The following is a 22579-nucleotide window of genomic DNA, read 5'->3' as shown; positions in this document are numbered from 1 at the left end:
TTGGATATCATTTCCTTGGTCTTATCTTTTTTGGGTCATGGCTCACTATGGGTTGGAGGACATATTTTTGGAGTGGGTATGCAGTTTATATTTTTTATCCCAGGCTAGGCTCCTAGTTAACGGCCACCTCACTCCGCCTTTTCCGCTAGAACAGGGCACATGCCAGGGTTGCCCGTTGTCCCCTCTCCTTTTTCTACTGGCTATTGAACCACTGGCAGTTAAGATCCGATCAGATCCCACTATTCTGGGTATTAAAGTTGGGGCAAGGGAAAGCTGGATTAACCTGTTCGCAGATGACATCCTGTTATATTTAGAACATTCCCACTTGCACTTACCGGTGGCTCTCAATATCGTCCAGGACTTTGGGTCCATTTCAGGCCTTCGAGTTAATTGTACCAAATCTGAATTACAGCCCCTGGCTTCTACTAAGCATGAATGCTGGCATGATGCTCTCTAGGTACCCCTTGTCCGGAAACCGATGCGATACCTGGGGGTCTATTTGAGTGTCCAATCTAAACTCATGTATCAGTATAATGTTCTTCATCACATCGAGGCTATACGCAAACTCTGTGTGAAATGGAAGGATTTGCCGCTCTCCCTTTGGGGCAGAATGGTTTTGTTCAAGATGGTTTTATTGCCAAAGCTTCTCTACCATTCCTCTGTGGATCACTACTAAGGATGAACAGGCCTTTAAATCCATCCTTGTTTCTTTTCTTTGGCATCATAAAGCGGCTTGGATTAGTTTCGCCACCTTGACCCTGGACAAACGGCTAGGTGGCCTGAACTTATCGGATATTCAGTTATACAATGTAGCTTTGCTGCTGCAGTTCGTGCATGAAGATATATTGGGACACTAGAAATACTCCCCGCCCGGCTGGATCACCGAGTGATGCGCTCCTCATTCCTTCTTATCCTTATTGCACATGCAACCACGGGCCCTGCCGGGAGCTGATTCATGGTTTCAGTTTTTGATACCAATATGCTAGGCGTGGCAGTGGTGGTAGAGGACACAGCATCGATCTCTGCAGGCCTCTCCTTTCTTGCCCCTGGTGGGGAATGTGGACTTTCTCCCAGGGATGGGTACTTCAGGGTTTCGCATGTGGGAGTCCCGGGGCTGTGGCAGCCTGAGGCATCTTTCTAAGGGGGGTACTGGGGTTTCCCCCACTTTTGCACAGCTACAGTCCCGATGGGATCTCCCTGCTACATAGTTCTGGGGGGAGCATCGAATGGGGGTCCGTCGGTCAGCTGGATGCCCACCTGGCTATGCTACCTCCTCAGATGAACACTTAAGCCATTTGGTATAGGGTCCTTAAGACAGCCCTCCCTTCCCCCTACTTAGCTCGGGTGGTTGCTCAATGGTCTCAGGATCTGGCCATTGACTATACTAGCACCCAATTTTTAGACCTTTTTGCTAATCTCTTTCAGCTAGTTGGATCTACAGACCTTAGGGAGATGCAATTCAAAATCCTGCACCGTGCTTACATTTCTAGAGCCAAGAGTACAGTTATGGACCTTTGGGATGATGCAATCTGCTCTCACTGTCAGAGGGCCACAGGCACACTGGTACACATGTTTCTGGAATGTCCTCATGCGGCTCTCTAGCTCCGGGTTCTCCCCTTCCTAGATGACCTGATTGGCCGGCCAGTGCCCCAGAATTACGGTTTACTGCTATTAGGAGATCAGAGGGTAGTATCTCAGGGGGGGTTCGCCTTGCCCCACCGGAAGTTTTTATATACTGCACTCCTGTTGGTAAAACAGCTTTTGCTACTGCATTGGGTGGAGGCGTCGCCGGCCTCCTTCCCTCAGTGGCTCCATAAAATGAGGGAGATAGCTACTTTTGAGATACAGACATACACTGCTGCCTTGAATAGAGATAAAAAGCTCTATGTTTCTTTATGGCGAACATTCCAGGCTGCAGATGAGTCTGTCGTATCTGCTGCACCACTCTGACTCTGCCCTGAGGGACTTCAGGGATCTAACCTATTGGGTCTCGCCTTGTTGGTACTACCTGATCGCTCTCAAGCTGGTATGATTGGTGTATGCATGGAGTATGTGTGGGGTATGCATGATGAGGCTAGTATGTTCTGCATGGGTTGGAATGGTTGGTTGGGAGGGGGGGGGACGGGGAGGGGGTGTTTTGGTTATATTTTAAAAATGTTATTGCAGCCTTGGCTAGCTCCAGGAGGGTGACTTCTTTATGACCTTTTCCTGCTTTCTGTATGGGGAGTTTCTCCCCATTGCTGGACTATTGATGCATTTCCCCCTTTTGGAGGCATTGCATTTGACGTTCATCTACTGTTGTGCTTTCGTTTCCTTTCCTGGATAGTATGTCTCCTGGACAGGTTTTGTTGTATCTTCCCTTTTGTTCACTGTTTTATATTGGCTGCTTTACCAATAAAAAATATTTTTAAAAAAACAAACAAACCCCAAAATCTTGTAAAGTTGCAAAAGAAAAAAAAACCCAACAAAGACTTTTTTTTTTGCAGACAATAAGAACATGCTGAAACGGAGCATTAATTACTTATTAACATTGTAAATGACAATAGATAAAGACCAGATGGCCCCTCTAGTCTGCCTAGTAATTTCTGTCCATGCTGTCAGGATACATCCCAGCTGCCAGGCCGAGACTGTGACCATCTGTAGCAAATCACTCCTTGTCCAAGTCCGTTTTTGTTGTCTTCCCATTAAGGTTCCACATATAAAGGATGGCATCGGTCCAGAGGAAGGCTACAAAAAAGGTATGTGGTCTTCGTCATAAGGCGTAGGGGAACAGGCTTAAAGATCTCAGTATGTATACTTTAGAGCAGTGTCTTGCGAACTTTCCGGCCAGCGGCACACTAAATCCAGTGGCCAGGCCGGAAGGCACCCGAAAGTGCGCTGACATCGACGCAATGATGTCACGCACATGCGTGATGTCAGCACATGTGCAGTGGCCCATCTGTGCATGACCCACTTCAATGGAAGGATCCATCATCTGGGAGGTGTGAGTGAAAGGAAAAGAGACGCCGGCCAGGAGGAGAATCATCTGTGCCGGATGACTTCCTACAGGATGTGCCTGTCACTACGAGAGGCACGTCGTGTAGGCAGTCAGCCGGTGTGGATGACTCTCCTCCTCACCAGTGTGTCGCGGTACACCTGAGCTCTCAGGCAGCACACAGTGTGTGATACACTGCTTTAGAAGAATGGCGGGAGATATGATAGAGACATTGAAATACCTACATGGCGTAAAGTTTTCAAGTTTATTATTAAAATTTGTTATATCGTCTAATCAAACTTCAAGGCGGTTATCAAACGAGTCTCTTTCATTTGAAAGGAAGCTCTGGAATGAGAGGGCATAGAATGAAGTTAAGAGTAATCTAAGGAAATACTTTTTTACAGACAGGGTGGTAGATGCGTAGAACAGTCTCCCGGAAGAAGTGCTGGAGGCAAAGACTGTGTCTGAATTCAAAAAAGCCTGGGATAGCCACGTGAGCTGTCTTACAAAGAAGAAGAAATAAGGGTTACTGCGGATGGGCAGACTGGATGAACCATTTGGCCTCTATCTGCCATCATGTTTCTATGTTAACACTCAGCCTCCTATCTTTCACTCTCCACACCCATCAACCACTAAGCTTATACTAACACAAACAGCCACTAAAACTAATGAGGTTCTGCCCAAATATCAGGTCTCCTAGGCTTCTAGGACCTGGCTAGACAGTACCCTGCCACTACCTACCAACCAACACCACCCCACTAGGTTCCTATGGAGTTCTAGCCTGTTGGTACCAACCTTCCGACCCAGTGGCCTCAGCATCAATTGATCATGTTTTCCTTTCTCTGTTCTCTGTTTGTTACTGTTTTTCATCTACTGCTTCACTTAGAGGGCAATGCCTCCATGAAAAAAATATATTTTGATACTGCTTCTAAGAGTATCTTCCTTCCACTCACTGCTGCCAACCCCTTTCCTCCCCCCCCCCCCCCCCAATGGAGTGTCATACCTTAACAAATTGCTCTAAACCAGTGGTCTCAAACTTGCAGCCCTGGGGCCAGGTGTTATTTTGAGGCCCTCGGTATGTTTATCATAATCACAAAAGTAAAATAAAACAGTTTCTTGATCAAATGTCTCTTTAGCTATAAATTACAATATTATTATTAAGACTTAGCCAAAAGGAAATATTTATAAACTATAACGAGTTTTACCTATTGCAAAAATTGTCATTTCTTTAATAAGACATTAACTATTCTTTCTGAGGCCCTCCAAGTACCTACAAATCCAAAACGTGGCCCTGCAAAGGGTTTGAGTTTGAGATCACTGCTCTAAACACTACTGCTACTATTTATGGAAAAATGGAATTTACAAGCCAAACCTGACCCTCCTTCTCTTCACACTGATTGAGGTCATGTTCTGGCTTGGAACTGGAGTTGGAACTAGAGTAAACAGTCAAGCCTATAGTGCTGCTGTGCTCACAAGAGATACAGTACTCATATACAGTAAAACCTAGGATTGCAAGTGTTTTGCAAGACAAGCAAAACATTTGATTAAATTTTAACTTGATATACAAAGAATGTCTTGCAATGCAAGTACATACAGTATACACGCATCACATCATCACAACTGAGCCGATGGTTGTTCTCTCTCTGACGCTGATATCTCTGGGCAGTGCTGGAAAGAAAATTGGGGGTGCTCTAGCACCCACAGAGCTGAAACCTATGACAAGATTCCTGCTTCCTCACCATGTCTCAGATCTCTGTAAATTTGAGCCGAGCAGTTCCATAAATTTGGATTGGTCTCGGTTTCAAGTCTCATGAGACTTGAAACCATGAGACCAACCTGAACTTCCGACACCATGCAGCTCAGACTTGCATAGAGCTGAGCCATGCTGGGGAAGCCGGAAGCCTATTGTTTGTTTAGCAAATGAAGCTAGGTGGGAGGAAAGAGACTAGGTAAAGCCTGGGAGGGTACATGAGAGAGAGCAAGTAGACTGGATGAAGGCTTTGGGTAGATGAGACTTAGAGAGAAAGACTGGCTGAGAGGGAACAACACACTGTTGTATTTTGGTACTATTTGATAAAGCATATGGTAAAATACAATGGTGCGTGTTTTGGCCCTTCCAATGTTACAAAATATAAAATGTGGCCCCTGATAGAAAAAGGTTGGACAAGCCTGCTCTAGAGCAATATATCAAAACTAAATAAATTCACAGCATAATTTTTTTTCCACTAAATGTACAACAAGGCTATGAAATTTGTTATCTGAGGATATGAGTGAAAGCAGGTAGCATAGGGTTACCATATTTTTCTTGGGAAAATACTGGATGCCTGGTTCTACCCTATTCTGCCCACAGCCATGCCCCATTCTTCCTTTGGCCCTGTTCTGTTCTGCCAAAGCCCCGCCCCTGAAAGCCTTGTCTCATTATTCCTGACCTCCAGGCCATGTCCAGGGGCCTCCGAGCATGCGTGGACACATGTGACATCATCCACACATGCTCAGAGGCTCTCCACACACGGCCAGAGCTTTCTAAAACCCAGACAACTTCTGGGTTTTGGAAAGTCTGTCCATGCACTTGGACAGTCCTCTAAAAAGAGGACATGTCCGGGTTTTCCCGGACGTCTTGGAACCCTAAATTAGCATTGCTGGGTTTAAGAGGGGTTTAGAGAAGTTGCTGGAGAAAAGGTCCATGTAGTCTTAGGAAAGCTATAGCTTGACTACAATTCTGCCAGGTACTTGTGACCCAGATTTGCCAACAACACAGGATGCTGGGGGTCAGTGAAACTGGTGGTTTTATACGGCCTCTCTGCTCTGCCCAACAGACTCACCCACAAATGCCTTCCACGCTTCTCAGGTTCCCATCCACCTAAATACAGTAAAACCTTGGTTTGCGAGCATAATTCATTCAGGAAGCATGCTTGTAATCCAAAGCACTCGTTTATCAAAGCGAATTTCCCCATAGGAAATAATGAAAACTCAGACGATTCGTCCCACAACCCAAAAACTTTAATACAAAATACTATACGTACCGTACTTGTATTGCAAGACCTTGCCCATTTAGAACAGTCACTACACTCCCGCAGTGTCAGAGAGAGAACAACCATCGGCTCAGTTGTGATGATGTGATGCGTGTATACTGTATGTACTTGCATTGCAAGACATTGTTTGTACAATGGTGCCTCACACAACGAACTTAATTCGTTCCAGGAGCAAGTTTGTTATGCGAAAAGTTCGTTATGTGAAACGCGTTTTCCCATAACAATACATGTTAAAAAAAATAATTCGTTCTGCAGCATAAAATATGCTAAGATGACATAAAAAAAGATAAATTTGTCAAAATGGTGAAAATGGTGGTCTTGCTGAGGCCAAACTCTTTGACGAGGTCACACTGTTTTACCCCACATTCACTCCTTCTAATTATTTCCCGTTTCATTTCAACAGAAATCACCTTCCTGCTTTTTTTAGAAGCCATGATATATAAAAAATATTGAGTTTATCTTAAAAGGACAACTGTATACAGTGAGAGAGGGCAGTTAAGCGCAGTGACTAACGACTGCCTGCAGTGCCTGCGCGGAAGGATGCAATACATCGGCAGCTCGGGCGACTTCGTTGTGTGAAACGAAGTTCGTTGTGTGAAGTTCGTTGTGTGAAACGAAGTTCGTTGTGTGAATCAAGACATGAAGTTCGTTGTGCAAGGCGTTCGTTATGCGAGGCACCACTGTATATCAAGTTAAAATTTAATCAAATGTTTTGCTTGTCTTGCAAAACACTTGCAATCCTAGGTTTTACTGTATATGACATTAACTATTCTTTCTGAGGCCCTCCAAGTACCTACAAATCCAAAAAGTGGCCCTGTATTTTTTTTTAAAGTTTTATTGAGCAATAACTTTCTTTAACTTTTATTGAGTAATTTGTATTAAATTTAGGTAGAGTATTGCTTCAGGCTGATCTTGCACAATCTTTAATATTTCGCTCTTGCTCATTAGTGAGACGTCTGAGTCTGCATTTCATCCACCAGTTTTTTGAAGTTAAGAACAACATAAGAATAGCCTTACTGGGTCAGACCAATGGTCAATCAAGCCCAGTAGCCCATTCTCACGGTGGCCAATCCAGGTCACTAGTACCTGGCCAAAACCCAAGGAGTAGCAATATTCCATGCTACTGATACAGGGCAAGCAGTGGCTTCCCCCATGCCTTTCTCAATAACAGACTATGGACTTTTCCTCCAGGAACTTGTCCAAATCTTTCTTAAAACCAGCTACGTTATCCGCTCTTACCACATCCTCTGGTAACGCGTTCCAGAGCTTAACTATTCTCTGAATTGGGTGAATATTGCGTGAGGGCCAGTCTCAGGGAATCCTTTGCAAAGGAGCCTGCAGAAGGAGCCAGGAAGCTGGGCTGACTAACAGGGAGCCCCAATACGTAAGTTACATTCCGGTTATTGTTCCTTTGTTTACCTAATACCTAGCCACACAGCACACACCGAGACAAGCACTCTCAAACAGCTCAACAGCACCAACACAACCAAGACCAACGATCAACAGGAGGAGGACTGCTATCAGGAGGGCAGGACACACACAATTGAGAAGGAGAACAAGACATGAGCGCCCACGGAAGCCAGAAGATGAGCTTTCCAGTCTTCTGCACCGGCTGCAGTATGTATGACTACCTCCCCTCGGGGACTAGGGCATACGTTTGCAGCCGATGCGAGGAGCTGGACAGCCTGAAACTGCAAGTTCGGCTGCTGGAGGGAACTGTGTTGGAACTCGAAGAACTCCTTGCCAGGAAGGAGGAAAACTGCATGCAGGAGAAGTTGCTAGGGGAGCCCGATACCAGCGAAGGGATTGTGGAACTAGAAAGATTCATCGAGGAAGCCCACCAGCAACACGTAGAGATCCCAGGGCTAGAAAACTGTACCCAGGATACCCAGAAAGAAGGCCTGGAAGAGAGGAGAGAAGACACCCATGCAAACACAGAAAAAACTGAAGATGAGGTAGGAGACATCCGCACACCAGGAGGAAGAGAGAGAACGCAGGAAGACGTCCCCCCTTCTGAAGAGCCGAAAACAATTTCAAGAGTAGCACTGGAGGAAGAGGACTGGCCCTATACCATAGACGTGGACTTACGACTCCCAAGAAACCCCCGAATAAAGAAGATGGGGATCATCGTAGGGGACTCCATTATACGTCACGTGGACAGCCACACCGCAGGAGGAAGAGAGGACAGAGTCGTCACCTGTCTGCCTGGAGCAAGAGTGAAGGACGTGGCCAACAGGATCTCCAGGATCATAGCACAGGGGGAGAGGATACTGCTGTGCCCATCCACGTGGAAACAAATGATGTGAGCGGACGGAAGTATGACAGGGAAGAGATGAAGGGCCAGCTCCGCTCACTTGGAAGACAGCTGAAGATCAGGGAGGTGAAGGTGGCCTTCTCTGAGATCCTCCCAGTACCAAGAGCGGATGGAAAGAGACAAGGGGAATTGCAAGCTATTAACGCCTGGATGAGACGATGGTGCGAAGAAGAAGGCTTTGACTTTGTGCTCAACTGGATGGTGTTCTGGATGGTGTTCACCATCAGTTTGTTAACTCCTTGTTTCCACCTCTCCCTTGGAGCGTTGCTATTTCAGCAAAGCCTTTGATAACAGTTCTTCACAGGAGAGTCACAAATAAGCTGATCGGGCTGGAATTAGGACTCAAGAGGTGAATTGGAAACTGGTTAACTGACAGGTGATAGAAGGGGGGGATAGTAAATAGAATGTGTTCAGAGGAAAGGAAGGTGAGTAACAGAGTGCCTCAGGCAGCGGCATAGTGCAAGAATGAGGGGTGGACCACCCCAGGTGCCGTGTCAGTGGGGATGCTGGCACTCTCCACTCCTCCCCACTATGCCACGCTTGCGTCTTCCCCCACCCCCTACCTCTGTAGATCTTTGCTAGTGCAAGCAGCTTCTCCTGCCTATTGCTCGTGCCAGCCTGACTCTCCTCTGAATCACTTCCAGGTCATGAGGCCAGGAAGTGATGTTAGAGGGAAATCCAACGCTGGCAAAGATTTAAAGGTATGGGAAGAGGGAGGGTGAGAACGAGCTGAGTGGTGTAGAAGGAGCGGAGGGGGCAAGGATAGAGCGGGGGCATGGAAAGTAGGGCACGGGGGGGCACCACTGCCCCTCCCTATGCCACTGCTTGGGGGTGATAGTGTCCAAGGATCTCAAGGTGGTGAAACAATGTGACTTTTGTGACATAGCTAGGCTGCAAACAGAGAGGAATAACCAGCAGAAGAAAGGAAGTGCTAATGCCCCTGCACAAGTTATTGGTGAGCCCCCGCTTAAAGTATTATGTTTCGTTTTGGAGGCCATATCTCACTAAGAACATAAAAAGATATGAAGTGGTTCATAGAAAAGTGACAAAAATTGTATGGGGGTTTGCACCACAAAGTGTATGTGAGGAGAGTTGAACGCTCATTTTCAAAGCACATAGACTTCAAAGTTCCACAGTAACATATGTAACGTTCTCGTAGGTCTGTTGCTTTGAAAATGAGTCTCTTTATGATCTAAATATGTATTCCTTAGAGCAGTGGTTCTCAACCAATATATTGGAACACACTGGTGTGTCCCCAAGATGTAGGGGAAGTATGTCACACAGTGGCTTAGTGAGTGGCGCCCCTCCCCCGCCCCCTTCTTTGTCCCCCCCTTGCTCCTTCCTGACCCTCCCTCGCCGTGCGTGTGCCCCCCCTGCCCTTCTCCCATGCCTCTTTAATTTTCCCAGAGCAAGCAGCATCATGAACTTGATGCCCGCATCGTGTCGGCTCTCTCTCTGACATCACTTCCTAGACGCGGGACCCAGAAGTGACATTAGAGAGAGCCAACACCGACACCGGCAGCAAGTTTGTGAAACTGCATGCGCCAGGAAAATTAAAGAGGTACGAGGGAAGGGGTGCATACACACAGCAGGAGGGGTCAGGAAGGAGCGGGGTGCACCCCCACCAAGACTGCACCCATGGCGGGCTGCCCCTTGGTATAGACAGCAAAGCTGTGTTTCCTGGGAAGCCCAGCAATCTTGAGAGTCAAGTTCTTAAAATCCCTTCAAGTGGTCTCTATTTCTGCTTCCCCACTACTCCCAACTATTGTCTCCAGACCTAACTGAAAATGTTGCAGATCTGCTGTCCATAGATTCTGTTTGCTATATAGTTTCTGAGTAGCATATTTGCAGATTTTTGCGTTGCTTCACAACATCTAACAGTAGACTCAGAGGAATTTTGTGTTGCTGAGGTAACACTAGAATTTGAATATACAGTACACTACCTTTGTTTTGTTGTAATATAGTGTCTCACAAACTTTGACAAGCCGTGGCACACTCAACATGGTGGCCGCGGCTCGAGACATTCAGAAGTGCACAGACGTTGACACGATGATGTCACAAGCATTTGTAACGTCATCATATCGACATCTGCACAAGCGTGAAGGCCCTCCAAACGGGGCCCTAAACCCGGGGGGGGGGGGCTGTAAGGGAAGATGCGCGGAGAGGAGAGGCACTGGTGCCGCCTGACTGCCTACAAGATGTACCTCTCGCTCCAAGAAGCATGTCCTGTAGGCAGTCACCCAGTGCCGGCGCCTCTCCTCCTCCCCGGCATCTCGCAGCACACCTGGAATCTCAGACGGTGCAGCACAGTTTGAAATACACGGTTGTAATACAAGTGAGAAATCTGGGACTATCGTGTTGCATACATCATTTTGACATGGGATAAGTAAATCCATACTAAACTTACAGTTAAACAATGAAATATTTAGGCATGCTTTGTTCAGCTGTGAATTTTCGTGTTTGATGTGTCACACACATGAATGTTGTCTGTCAGATGTGTTACAACAGAAGAAAGATTGATAACCACTGCCATGATGGATAGGGGAAATATGATACAGACCTTTAAATATATGAAAATTATTAATTTCAACTTTATTTAAGTTTTGATATACCGCTCATTATAGAACTGAGGGGTGTACGTAAAGTTTTGGTTTCCAAGTTGGCATTGAAACCGGATTGAAATCTGGGTTTGCGTTTTGGACACAAATGACTGAAACTCACTTCCCCCACCCCAACCAATCACTCTTCCCCCATCCTACCCAATCACCCATAAGCCCTGGGTGGTCTAGTGACTCCTTGGGGGTTGGAATAAACCCTATTTGTTCCTGCCCCCTGCTGCTGCTTTGACACAATGGCATCTGAAATTGCCCTGGGAGGTCCCAGCCTAGACAGGTAACATATGTCTCATAAAGAGGCAGAATTGTAGGAAAAAGAAGATTATGGCTTGCTTTATTTATCTCAGACCTGAAGCAATCTGTCTTTCTGGTGGACAATTATTCATGTTTTCAACTTTCTTTTAGTACTGACCTCGTAGGCAGCTCTTGTTCACTAGAAACAAAGGTTGAATTTTAGACTTGGCATCCAATAAATTAGGAGACCATATTTTATGTCAGTGGAAGGCAGCTAATGGGGACAGAGCATTCCTTTTTACAAATGTCCTCTCACTAGGCAGGAGCTGGTACTTGGGGGCAGTTTGGAATTCATATTACTGGGGTGTACAGCCGGAAAAGTTTTGTTGGGGTGTCCTTTCCCGTATTGTTTATGGGAGTGTTCATTTTGTGTGTGGGTTTTGGGGTGTTTTTTTTTCATTACAGGAGCTATTTCATCAAAAGTGTGCACTCTTTCAGAAAGAACATGCAGTTTTTCAAAAGAATATGTATTTTGCAAAAAAAAAGAAGAAAAAATGCACGCTCTTTCCTGAGAATGTGTTTACTATTCATGGTGGCTGCACTCTGTAAAAAATTGTGCACTCTTTATAGGAAGAGTGCATACTATTCACAGCAAAGTGACCCCCCCCCCCCCCACACACACACGCGCGCAAAATTTGCCCATGACATGTTTCAAATAAACATACATCCTTATCACTTCCCAGCTCCCTTAAGCACTGAGGAGGAGGAGGAGGAGGAGGAAGAGAGGTCCTGCTCTGGGAGATATTTGAAGGTCAAGTGAAAGATAAGTCTGGACACACCCATGTCTTTTATTCTGTTGCTGCCAGCTTTCCTTATTGTTATTTTGTGCTTCTTGCTTTATCTTTACTTTCTTTTTTCTTTTATTCCAAAATTTTTCATCCTATTATTGTTTGTTTACTTCATGATTATTAACTGAGTTGAGCTCCATCACCTTTGCAGACTGATAAGGCAGTTGATCAGCAATCCAGCTAAGGATGTTTAACTCTGCCCTCTTTCTTTTTAATTAATTATTTCCCCTCCCCCTTCCTGATGTTATTACCTTACATGTTTTCTATCCTATTTAGTTCCTCCCTTTCTCCTTTTGTTATCGGTTAGGTTTTTTTGTTATGTCTTGTATATGTGATTTTATTTATCATTATTATATGACACCCTCTCGGTGAAGAAGTACTTCCTGGTGTTGCATGGCGACACCAGGAAGTACTTCTTCACCGAGAGGGTGGTAGATCGATGGAATAGTCTTCCGATACAGGTAATTGAGGCCAGCAGTGTGCCTGATTTTAAAGCTAAATGGGATCGAAAGGTGGGATCTCTTCACAAAGGGAGGTAGGGGAGGGTCATTGGTGTGGGCAGACTTGATGGGCCTTGGCCCTTATCTGCCGTCACTTTCTATGTTTCTAACCTAATGGCCACCAGAGCAGCAAAACTAGACAGACAAATCATCAATCTGCTGTCTTCGACCACAGACTACAAAACCTTCAAAAAAGAAACTAAAACTCTACTCTTCAAAAAATACATAAAACCTTTTTTTTTTTTTCTAGTTCATTAATTTTATTGAATATTATAAGTAATATACAGAAAGCAGTTCAAATACATAAAAATTGAATAAGAAATAGTGATGTAGAAACAAAAGAAACCATAATTGCTGTTATTTGCATATAGTAGATTAGTAAGAAGAATTCAGAGTATTTGAAACTGCTAAGAAAAGAAATAGAAAGGATAGAAAAGCAGAGAAGATGAATTGAAATAAAAAAGAAAAAAGAGAGATAAAGAAAGAGAGAGAGAGAAAGAGAGAGAGGCAGAAGTGTCTACAAGGCAGAATGAACATATGAATCTAAGAATGACCAAGGTGATTTATTTCACACCAAATTTGTAGATAAACGAGATATCGTGTTCTTTTCATATGCATATGATTCGAATTTGTGGTACATGCTCAAGGAGTTCCACCAAAAGGTGTAGTCTAGTAGTGTGGGTGACTTCCAATTTTTCAAAATGTGCATAAGAGCTGTCACAATCATGGTGTCAATAAGTTTAGGAGGGCAGTTTGATAGTGCGAAACAAGGGTGTTGAGAACGAAGGATTATAATGTCTATGGAAATAGCTTCTGAACATTCGGTAATAGATTTTATGGTGTCCCATATACGAGTCCAAAAGGAATGAACCATAGTGCAGTGAAGAAGCATGTGATCAAGAGTTCCAGGCTCTTTCAAACAGTTCCAACAGGTAGGGTCTTGTTTCAGTTTCGCTTTCCACATTCGAAATGGAGTCCATACTGCATTCCACATAACAAAGAACATTGATTGCGAAACTCTTGAGGATAATAGAGGACGATTTGTAGATGTACATAAAACCTATTTAACACGATCAGTTCCTTCCCAAGCTCCACCTATCACACTGTCTACTCCTATCAAATCTAAAATGTTCAAATTACCCAATATGTAATACCTTCATTTCTCGACAATTCTTATGTAATATATCTTGTAACTTATAATATATCTTATGTAATATATCTTGTAATATCTTGTATATCTTGTAATATATATCTTGTAATATATCTTGTAATATCTTATGTAATATATCTTGTAACTTCATGACAATTTCTATGTAATCCGCCTTGAACTGCAAGGTAATGGCGGAATAGAAATCACTAATGGAATGTCATTTTGTATCCCCTATTTTTTTAACTTGTAAATCGCTTAGAATTATTGATAAGCGATTATCAAATTTTAATAAAACTTGAAACTTTCATGGAGATGAGCTGGTCTATAAATTTAAGGTTTAGTTTCGTTTCATTTCTGGTCTCTGTAAATACGCTGCCCAGCTACCCACGCCAGAGCTAGCTGCATATGTTTCTGAAGCAATTAAATCCTAGCGTGCCTTTTACTAAGCTGCGGTAGCGTTTTTAGAACGCGCAGAATATTAGCGCACGCTAACCCCGCGCTACGCGGCTAGAACTAAACCCTAGCTCAATGGTGGGGTTGGCATCTAGCGCGTGCTAAGCGCAGCTTAGTAAAAGGAGCCCATAGTGCTGGAGTTTCATCCTGTCCATATTATGTTTCAGAATAAACCTAAATTGTAATGCATGTTTCCTCTACCTCCCTAAGCTAATAAACCAGTTTACATTTTGCCTTATTTTTCTGTCTTCAGAGCTATAACTTCAATTCAACTTGCAGTGTATGGTCTGTAGCCCAGATCAGCTCTTAAAGGATCTTGTTTTCACCTCCATCACAATGGAAGACACGCTGAAAATATTGATCTCCAAGAAAAAAAAAAAAGAGGACACAAACAGATCTTTTCAATACAGCCATCCCCAAGTATACAGAACTATGAAAATTGTCAGGATATCTTAAAGTACATAATCTGACAGTGATCTCAGCCAACTCTGCTTTCCACCATGCAGCAGGATGTGCGGGCATCAAAACTGAATAAGCTGGAGCTGGCCATGGGGGAAGCATTTAGCAGGACTCGGCAGTATTTTTTTCCCCTTCAGCCTGGGACAGTGTGATATCACAGAGTATGGGCAGCAAGAGATCTCGGGGATAGTGTGGCATCAGAGATGCTGTGTGCTGCTGCTGCAAATTTGGGGATAGTGTACCATTGTAGAGAATGGGAGCAGGATGGCTAGAGAGTTACCCTATAGCTCCAGAAAAATGAGGATGGATTCAGACACCCAGGTTTTACTTCCATTTGTTTGCAACGGAAGTAAAACCCAAATGTCAATCTGTTCTTCTTTTCCTGGAGCCAAATGGTAACCCTAATGACGTCAGAATATGAATTGCAGACAGTCTTCGGGATAATGTGACGTCACAGAATTCAAAGGCTCCTGAGGCTTAAAAATGACACTTCCCAGTCCTGTCTACTTAACTACACTAAAAAAAAAAAACAGACACTTAAGAAGCAGCAGGAGGAAATACCAAGGGCACAGCTCCTTTTAATGTTTAAAATTTAATTTAAATATCTAGACTCTGACAGGCATTTTACTCTTTCACCATCCCCGAAGAGGGAAAGGTTTGTTCCAACCTGTCCTAATGTAAAATTGATTAGCTCCCTTTCCAAAGGAAATACTAGATCTATTTACTGTCCCAGTAAAATATTAACTATGAAAGAAGCCGCATGTTCAGCACTTCATCCTCTCCGGTCATGCAACTGACCCTTTAACCCCCATCACCCCACCCACCTTTGGTTTCTTCCTCTTTTCCAACCTCCCCCCCTTCCCTTCCCCCCTATCCTATCACTGTTACACGCCAATTCTCCAGGTTCTGGACCTCTAATAATCTTTGAAATGAGCCCAAATGTTTCGCTGATAATGGTCTTAGACTGAACTCCCTATGCTACTCTCAAATCATTTCACCTCTCCCCATATCACTCCCCCAATTTCGCATCTCCTCCCATGATACCCCACCTTACTTCACCCCTGCATTTCAGGTTCCCTATGGCTATGGGGCTCGTTTTCAAAGCACTTAGGACATACAAAGTACCATAGGTTTTGTGTGTCTAAGTGCTTTGAAAATAAGCCTCCAAGTCACCTACATCGTACCTCCGCCTAACAACTTCAACCTCCTCTCACCCCACCTACAGAGAAGTGCGACAAAAATGATAAAAGGTTTGGGATGACTTCCCTGTGAGGAAAGGCTAAAGCGGCAAGGGCTCTTCAGCATGGAGAAGAGACGGCCGATATGATAGAGGTCTATAAACTAATGAGTGGAGCGGAAAGGGTAGATGAAAAACACTTATTTACTCTTTCCCAAAATACTAGGACTAGGGGGCATGCGATAAAGCTACTAAGTAGTAGATTTAAAACAAAAAATGAAGAAAATATTTCTTCACATAACATGCAATTAAACGCTGGAATTTGTTTCAGAGAATGTGGTGAAATCAGTTCTCTTAGTGGGGTTTAAAAAAGGCTTGGATAATTTCCTAAAAGAGAAGGCCATAGGCCATTATTGAGATGGCTTGGGGAAATCCACCGCTTATTCCTAGGATAAGCAGCATAAAATCTGTTATACTACTTGGGTTCTAGCTAGGTATTTGGGTCCTGGGTTGGCCACTGTTCGAAACAGGATACTGGGCTTGAGGGACCTTTGGTTTGTCCCAGGTAGGGCAAGTCTTATGTTTACCTCTTAGCTTACCCATGTCACCTATATCTCATTCTACCCCTTTAGCTCACCTCGTGTCAACCACATCTGTTAACTTCCACCTCATCTCACCTTTCCACTAGTTTCGTGTGCATCTCCCTCACAATCTCCATGTAATAATAATAATAATAATAATAATAACTTTATTTTTCTATACCGCCATAGTCAGGCGACTTCTAGGCGGTTTACATTGTAAGAAGACTGGACATTCAGCGAATAACAAAAGATCTTAATACAATACAATAAGTCTACTTACAATACCGTACAATAAGTCTAAATAACAATACAATACATTACAATGAGTCTAAATACAATACAATAAGTCTAAGTACAATACCATACAGTGAGTCTGAATAATAAACAATAATCTAAGGGGAAACTTGCGAGTTAATTGGAGTTCTATGGGTAGAGAATACCTGAATACATGAAGGAGCTTCTTGAGAGAGAAAAAGGCGTTTACAGGGGGGGAAGTCCTAGTGAGGGAGGGGACAGTGCTTTTGTGTCCTACAAAAGCACAAACTCTGGAAGCCCCCTTCCTATGGCACCACTAACAGCTCACACTAGCACAGATGGAGAAGCACTTTTTTCTCTCTCACACTAGCACACACTCAGTGGCACAGCGAGAGTAGGAGGCGCCTGGGGCAATGGTGCCCCCTACATCCTCCTCTCCACCACTCCCCGCTCCTTCTGCTCCACACTTGCGCCCTCCCTTCCCACCCCGTACCTCTTTAAGTCTTCACCAGGACGAGCAGCTTCTCTGGCCTGTTACACACGCCGGCTTTCCCTCTGATGTCACTTCCTGGCCCCGCGACCCAGAAGTGATTGCAGAGGGAGCCAGACCAGCGTGAGCTGCAGACTAGAGTAGTTGCTCATGCTGGCAAAGATTTTAAAGAGGTATGGGGTAGGGGAAGGGAGGCATGATCGTTACTTGAGGGGGTTGACAGGTGCCGGCGCCCCCACCAAGGCAGTGCCCAGGGCAGTCCACTCCCCCCCCCCCTTAGTATGCCACTGCACACACTGAGGGAGTTCTGGAGGCAAAAGCAGCAAACAGAGAGAACCACAAAAGGTTCAAATCCCACTGCAGCTCCTTTTGATTTTGAGCAAGTCACGTAATCCCCTCTTCCCACAGATTGAAGTATCATCCCTCCCTTGACACCAGCACAACATAAGAGTTTCCAAACTGGGACAGACCAAAGATCAATCAACCCAAGTATCCTGTTTCCAACAGTGGCAAATCCAGGTCACAAGTACCAGGCAAGATCCCAAAGAATGAAACAGATTTCATGCCACTTATCCTAGGAATAAACAGTCGATTTTCTCAAGTTTATGCTAATAATGCCTTATGGCTTTTTCTTGTAGAATATTAGCCAACCCTTTTTTAAACCCTGCTAAGCTGCTTTCACCATATTCTCTGGCAATGAATTGCCCCTTTTCCCCGGATACCAGCCCAGACTGAGGAAGCCCCTCATCTCACTTTAGCTCAGACTAAGGAATTCCCCCTCTTCCCATGACACCAATCCAGATTAAGGAAGCTCTCCTGCATGTGTGACACTGATACAGACTGCATCAGCACCCCAAACTCCTCCACCAAAGCTGCAGCAATCTGGCAGTTTAAATCTGGAATAGGTTCAGACAATTCTTCCTCTTGCTCTCTTTGAGGGTCACATCCTGTCTCAGGAGCGTGCAGAGATTCCCATGATAATAGGTCCCAGTCCTCAATCACCAGTGCCCTGGGACTGTGAACAGGAACTGGTCCAGTCCGAGACTCACACAATGCACGATCCTGGTGCTGACGCTCCAGTCAGGACTTGAGAGGAAACATCAGTATAAGGCGCCTCATCAGGGACTCTTTTTTTTCCTGTTTTTCTTTTCTGTGTCCGGCTCTTGGTAAGCTATTTAAAGCCCAGCGTCCCAAGGAAGGGAAGGGGGAAGGTGGCAGGGAAAGGAAGAGGAAAAGAAGGGATGGGGGGGATGGAAGTCCAGAGCAAAATTTTGTATCTCCAAATGGATTCCCAAAGTACAGGTGCACAGCCTTAAATTCCTGTGATATTAAATTTGGCTGTGACAGTGAAGATCAATGCCGAGGACACATAGTAGTGCCCTTCTGTGACCTTCAACAAGTCACTTGGAAAATAATTTTATAATACACTGTCTAACGTATGCAAGAATTGCAAGGAGCAAATCACACCATTGTTCAAAGGGAAATGTACCCCACAGAAAGTACAGACACATATGTACCCCTTCTATTTAGTACACACTTCACAGACGATACCAGTATATCTAGGGTTACCATATTGCTTCAGAAAAAGGACGATTGATTGGACATCCAGATTTTACTTCTGTTGCTTTCAATGGAAGTAAAACCCAGATGTCTCTATCTGTTCTCCTTACTTCTATTGCTTTCAGTGGTAATAAAATTCAGATATCTCAATCCGTCCTCTTTTTTTTGGAGCCATATGGTAACCCTAAATATATCTAATAAACTATGCACTTACCGTAAATCCAAATTGTGCCTCTATGCCTCTCCCCATTTCAGATTCACTTTTGTGTACACAAGGAGCATGCCCACATATTTAAAAGCATTTCTACTAGGTCAGTCTTCACTAATTGTTAAGTCAAGGACACTTTGGATCCAGATGAGCTGAAGGAGATCCACCAAATATCATCCAATATGGGGACAACACACCACTGACCAATATGTGTCAGCAATATTCATCCCCACCAGACTATCTTCAAACGTTCCATTGGGATATCCTCAAGTAGGATTTCCAAATGCATTTCCAAATGCATTCTAGGTTTTTGTGTCTATTTAGAATGTCCTTCAAGCATGCAGGTCTTTTCATCCAATTTCCCCAGAGGTCTTCAGGGGCTGCCATTGGCCCCGGGGCCATGCACTAGGCAAGTTTGGAAGAAGTGATTTCTGCATATAAGATGCTGTTTTCTCTTGAGAATACCTTTAGAAATTGTACCCTTAGGATCTTCTATGCTCAATCTTAGGCTGTAAGCTCATTGGGGAAGGGACAAGTGAACAATGTTGCCCAGGGCTGTACACAGTAATAGTGCTATACATACTCCCTCCCCCCCCTTTTAAAACTGAGCCCATGGTGGTCAACGCTTTTTAAGCACCAGCCACCAGGGACAAAAAAAATATAAACAGTAAAATCTTGGTTTGCGAGCATAATTCATTCCAGAAGCATGCTTGTAATCCAAAGCACTCATATATCAAAGCAAATTTCCCCATATGAAATAATGGAAACTCAGATGATTCATTTCACAACCCAAAAGCTTTAATACAAAATACTGTATGTACTTATATTGCAAGACGTTGCTTGTATATCAAGTTAAAATTTAATCAGATGTTTTGCTTCTCTTGCAAAAAAACACTTGCAAACCAAGCTACTTGCAATCCAAGGTTTTACTGTATATATATTCTGATATTCAGTGGCAGCAATATTCAGTCAGGGAACGAATAGCATTTAGGAAGGCTTTCCTGCTGTCAAGTTATCCAGATGGTGGTGTTGAAGATCACTAATATCTGGATACCTTGTGTCTACCTCTGGACAGCCCTAATGCTCTCTGGATAGTGTTAAGATCAGGGGTCCCCAAAGTCCCTCCTTGAGGGCCGCAATCCAGTTGGGTTTTCAGGATTTCCCCAATGAATATGTATGAGATCTATGTGCAGGAACTGCTTTCAATGCATATTCATTGGGGAAATCCTGAAAACCCGACTGGATTCAGCCTTCAAGGAGGGACTTTGGGGACTCCTCTTCTAAGCGATGCGTTTCTCACTCAAAGCAGGGAGAAAGTAACAGCCTCAAAACCCTAAGTACACAGAATCCCGTCTGCCCAAAACCACCCCTCTTTCCTCCCTGCTGGCTATTCCAAGTGTCAGTGCTCCATAAATCTCATTGAAGGTGTCATATGATGTGTCAGCAGGTGAACCCCTTCCCACCCACCTACCCAAAATCGAACAAATCACCTGTATATCTATGGCATCTGACAAATTTACAAGAATTTAAGCAAATGTTAAAGAAGCATTCACTCTGTATTATGAAATATGGAATAATTTCAGTTACGGTTAGAAAGACAATTGTTCTGTAATATGAAAGACGCTATTTGGTAATATGTTGGACAGCAGACTCCCCCCTCCCCCTTTTACAAAACTATAGCATGGTTTTTAGCGGCGGCCGCAGTTGTAACAGCTCCAATGCTCATCGATTTCCTATGAGCATCAGAGCTGTTACTGCCACGGCTGGCGCTAAAAAGCTGCACTACGGTTTTGTAAAAAAGGGGGGGGGAGGAGGTTTATTAATTGTTAATGTTGTTTCTATGTATTTTAATTGTTTTATTATCTATGTATACTTTTGTAATCGCTTTGGATAAAGGTGGACTAGAAATAATTTTAAAATAAACTACTACAGAGCCTCTGACATCGGACCGGAATGTTCCGTGCTGCGGCGGCAGAAAAAATGTAAATCGCAGTAGCAGCTCAAAAGATGCTGACCTAGCAGGACAAACATATCCTATCTGCACATAAATGTGAGTAAAGATGTCCCTATAGCTGGGGCTTGAGAAAGATGTCACTGCTGTAGCATGATTATATTGTTATATAGCACTGGAGAAGGAGAAGAAAAGCGATCTTACCTGTCGCCGGGAAGCTTTCTTGAATATCCTGTATTTCCATCAGGTCTGTACAGGCTCCCTGTCCATTCATCAGTGTATGAAGGGGTTTCTCAGTTCCCCGAGGTGGGTAGCAGCGCAACCCTGATCCGCAGCGGGTTGTATAAACCCCACAGGGCATGCCCTTGCCCAGGGCACAAGTGGCACAGCATCCACAGCCTGGCTCTCGCACGAGCTCCTCGCAGCCCACGGGCATCTTACAGCGACTCAGCCTCTCATCTGAGCACAGTGGACATTGGATGGCTTCGTCGGTCACACAAAGCCCACTCATAGCCAGGAGCATGATGGCAGACAGCCCGCTAGGCTGCATGGCAAAATGAGAGACCAGGCGTTATGGCAGGGGAATGGACCAAAGAGCGGATGGTGCAGCCCAAAGCAACTGTCAAGCTGGTGAGTGTGAGGCGCATCCAGTGATGACAGGAGACAAAAGTACTAGTCCAAGATAAGGTGCTGATAGAGATCAAGAGAGCGCTTCAGGTATCCAGGGCTGTATAGTGTGATAAGTGACCAAGCAGAGTTGTACAGGCATTCTTTGTAAAGAGGGACTCTGTGCTCTCAGTGCTAGCTCTGAGCCTCTGGACTTTATACCATCCTCTAACCACACCCCCATCTTTCCTACTGCTGTGTGCGAGAGAGAGGGAGGGAACTGTTCCCAGAAGCAAAGGAGCTGTCTCCCTATCCTCCATCAGAATCCTTAATCACCCAGAAGACAGAAGGGAAGGGCTGAGATTCTAAAGCGGCTGAAATTGGAACTGAATTTGGGCTAAAGGGACTGCAGAATGGAAGGGGGGAAAAGATGTCTGTGGGTTGTAAACTTCATGGCATTAATAACAATTTGCAGGGTTTAAGCCTTAATCACATCAAAGCTAATTATCTAAATCATATTCAAACACAACCCTGACCCTTTGCACTGATCTCAGCAACCTTACTCAAGGGTATGAGTCATGGGCTCACCTAAATTAGAGGGACTTTGGGCTAGATTTACTAAGCCCACCGATCAAGTCCCAACCACTTAGCGACCCCTTTGCGACTTGATTTTCCTCCGACCTGATTCACTAACCTCTTTCCCGATTATCCTCTGATCAGCGCATGCAAATGAGGGGCAATGTATAGGCAGGCAGCGATTCACTAAAAAAAATGAGGCACACCGATTGGACTGGCCGATCCCAAAACAAGCGACTGCTGGGGACCAGTCACTCACTTCTTTCCGACTGCATCTCCTGCTCTCTGCCCCAACTCTCCTGCTCTCTCCCCCCAACTTTCCATCTCTGTCTGCCCCGATCGCCACCCCGCTTCTGCCCCAACTCTCCTGCTCTCTCCCCCTGACTTTCCAGCACTCTGCCCTGATCACCTTCCCCGCAGTGTGAGCCCATGGTTTAAGTGGGTTAAAACCACGGGCTCGTGAAAAAGTTAAAAAAAAAAAAAAAAAAAAAGTTCTGCCGGGCACGGAGGGTCAGTGAATGCGCAGAGCATCTACTGATAGTCTGTGCATGCGTTGGGATTCCAAACACCCTTATTTGCATGAGGGTGCTTCGTGA

The 22579-nt window shown here is 44.6% G+C and overlaps 1 protein-coding gene across 1 annotated transcript in view; it reads right to left on the bottom strand.

Annotated features, from left to right (window-relative positions):
- IGFBP4 (insulin like growth factor binding protein 4) overlaps positions 1 to 21585 on the bottom strand; it is a 57320-nt gene extending 35735 nt beyond the window's left edge. The window contains exon 1 of the mRNA XM_033917390.1: positions 21006 to 21585. Coding sequence (XP_033773281.1) covers positions 21006 to 21351 — 346 coding nt within the window. The 5' untranslated portion in view covers positions 21352 to 21585. The remainder of the gene's footprint in view (positions 1 to 21005) is intronic.
- Between the last annotated feature and the right edge of the window lie 994 nt (positions 21586 to 22579).

The sequence above is a fragment of the Geotrypetes seraphini genome, chromosome 13 (assembly GCF_902459505.1).
Source record: "Geotrypetes seraphini chromosome 13, aGeoSer1.1, whole genome shotgun sequence".
In the NCBI taxonomy this organism is placed as follows: Eukaryota; Metazoa; Chordata; class Amphibia; order Gymnophiona; family Dermophiidae; genus Geotrypetes; species Geotrypetes seraphini.
The sequence above is the reverse complement of the archived record's forward strand: the minus strand, read 5'-3'. Positions and strand labels throughout refer to the sequence as shown.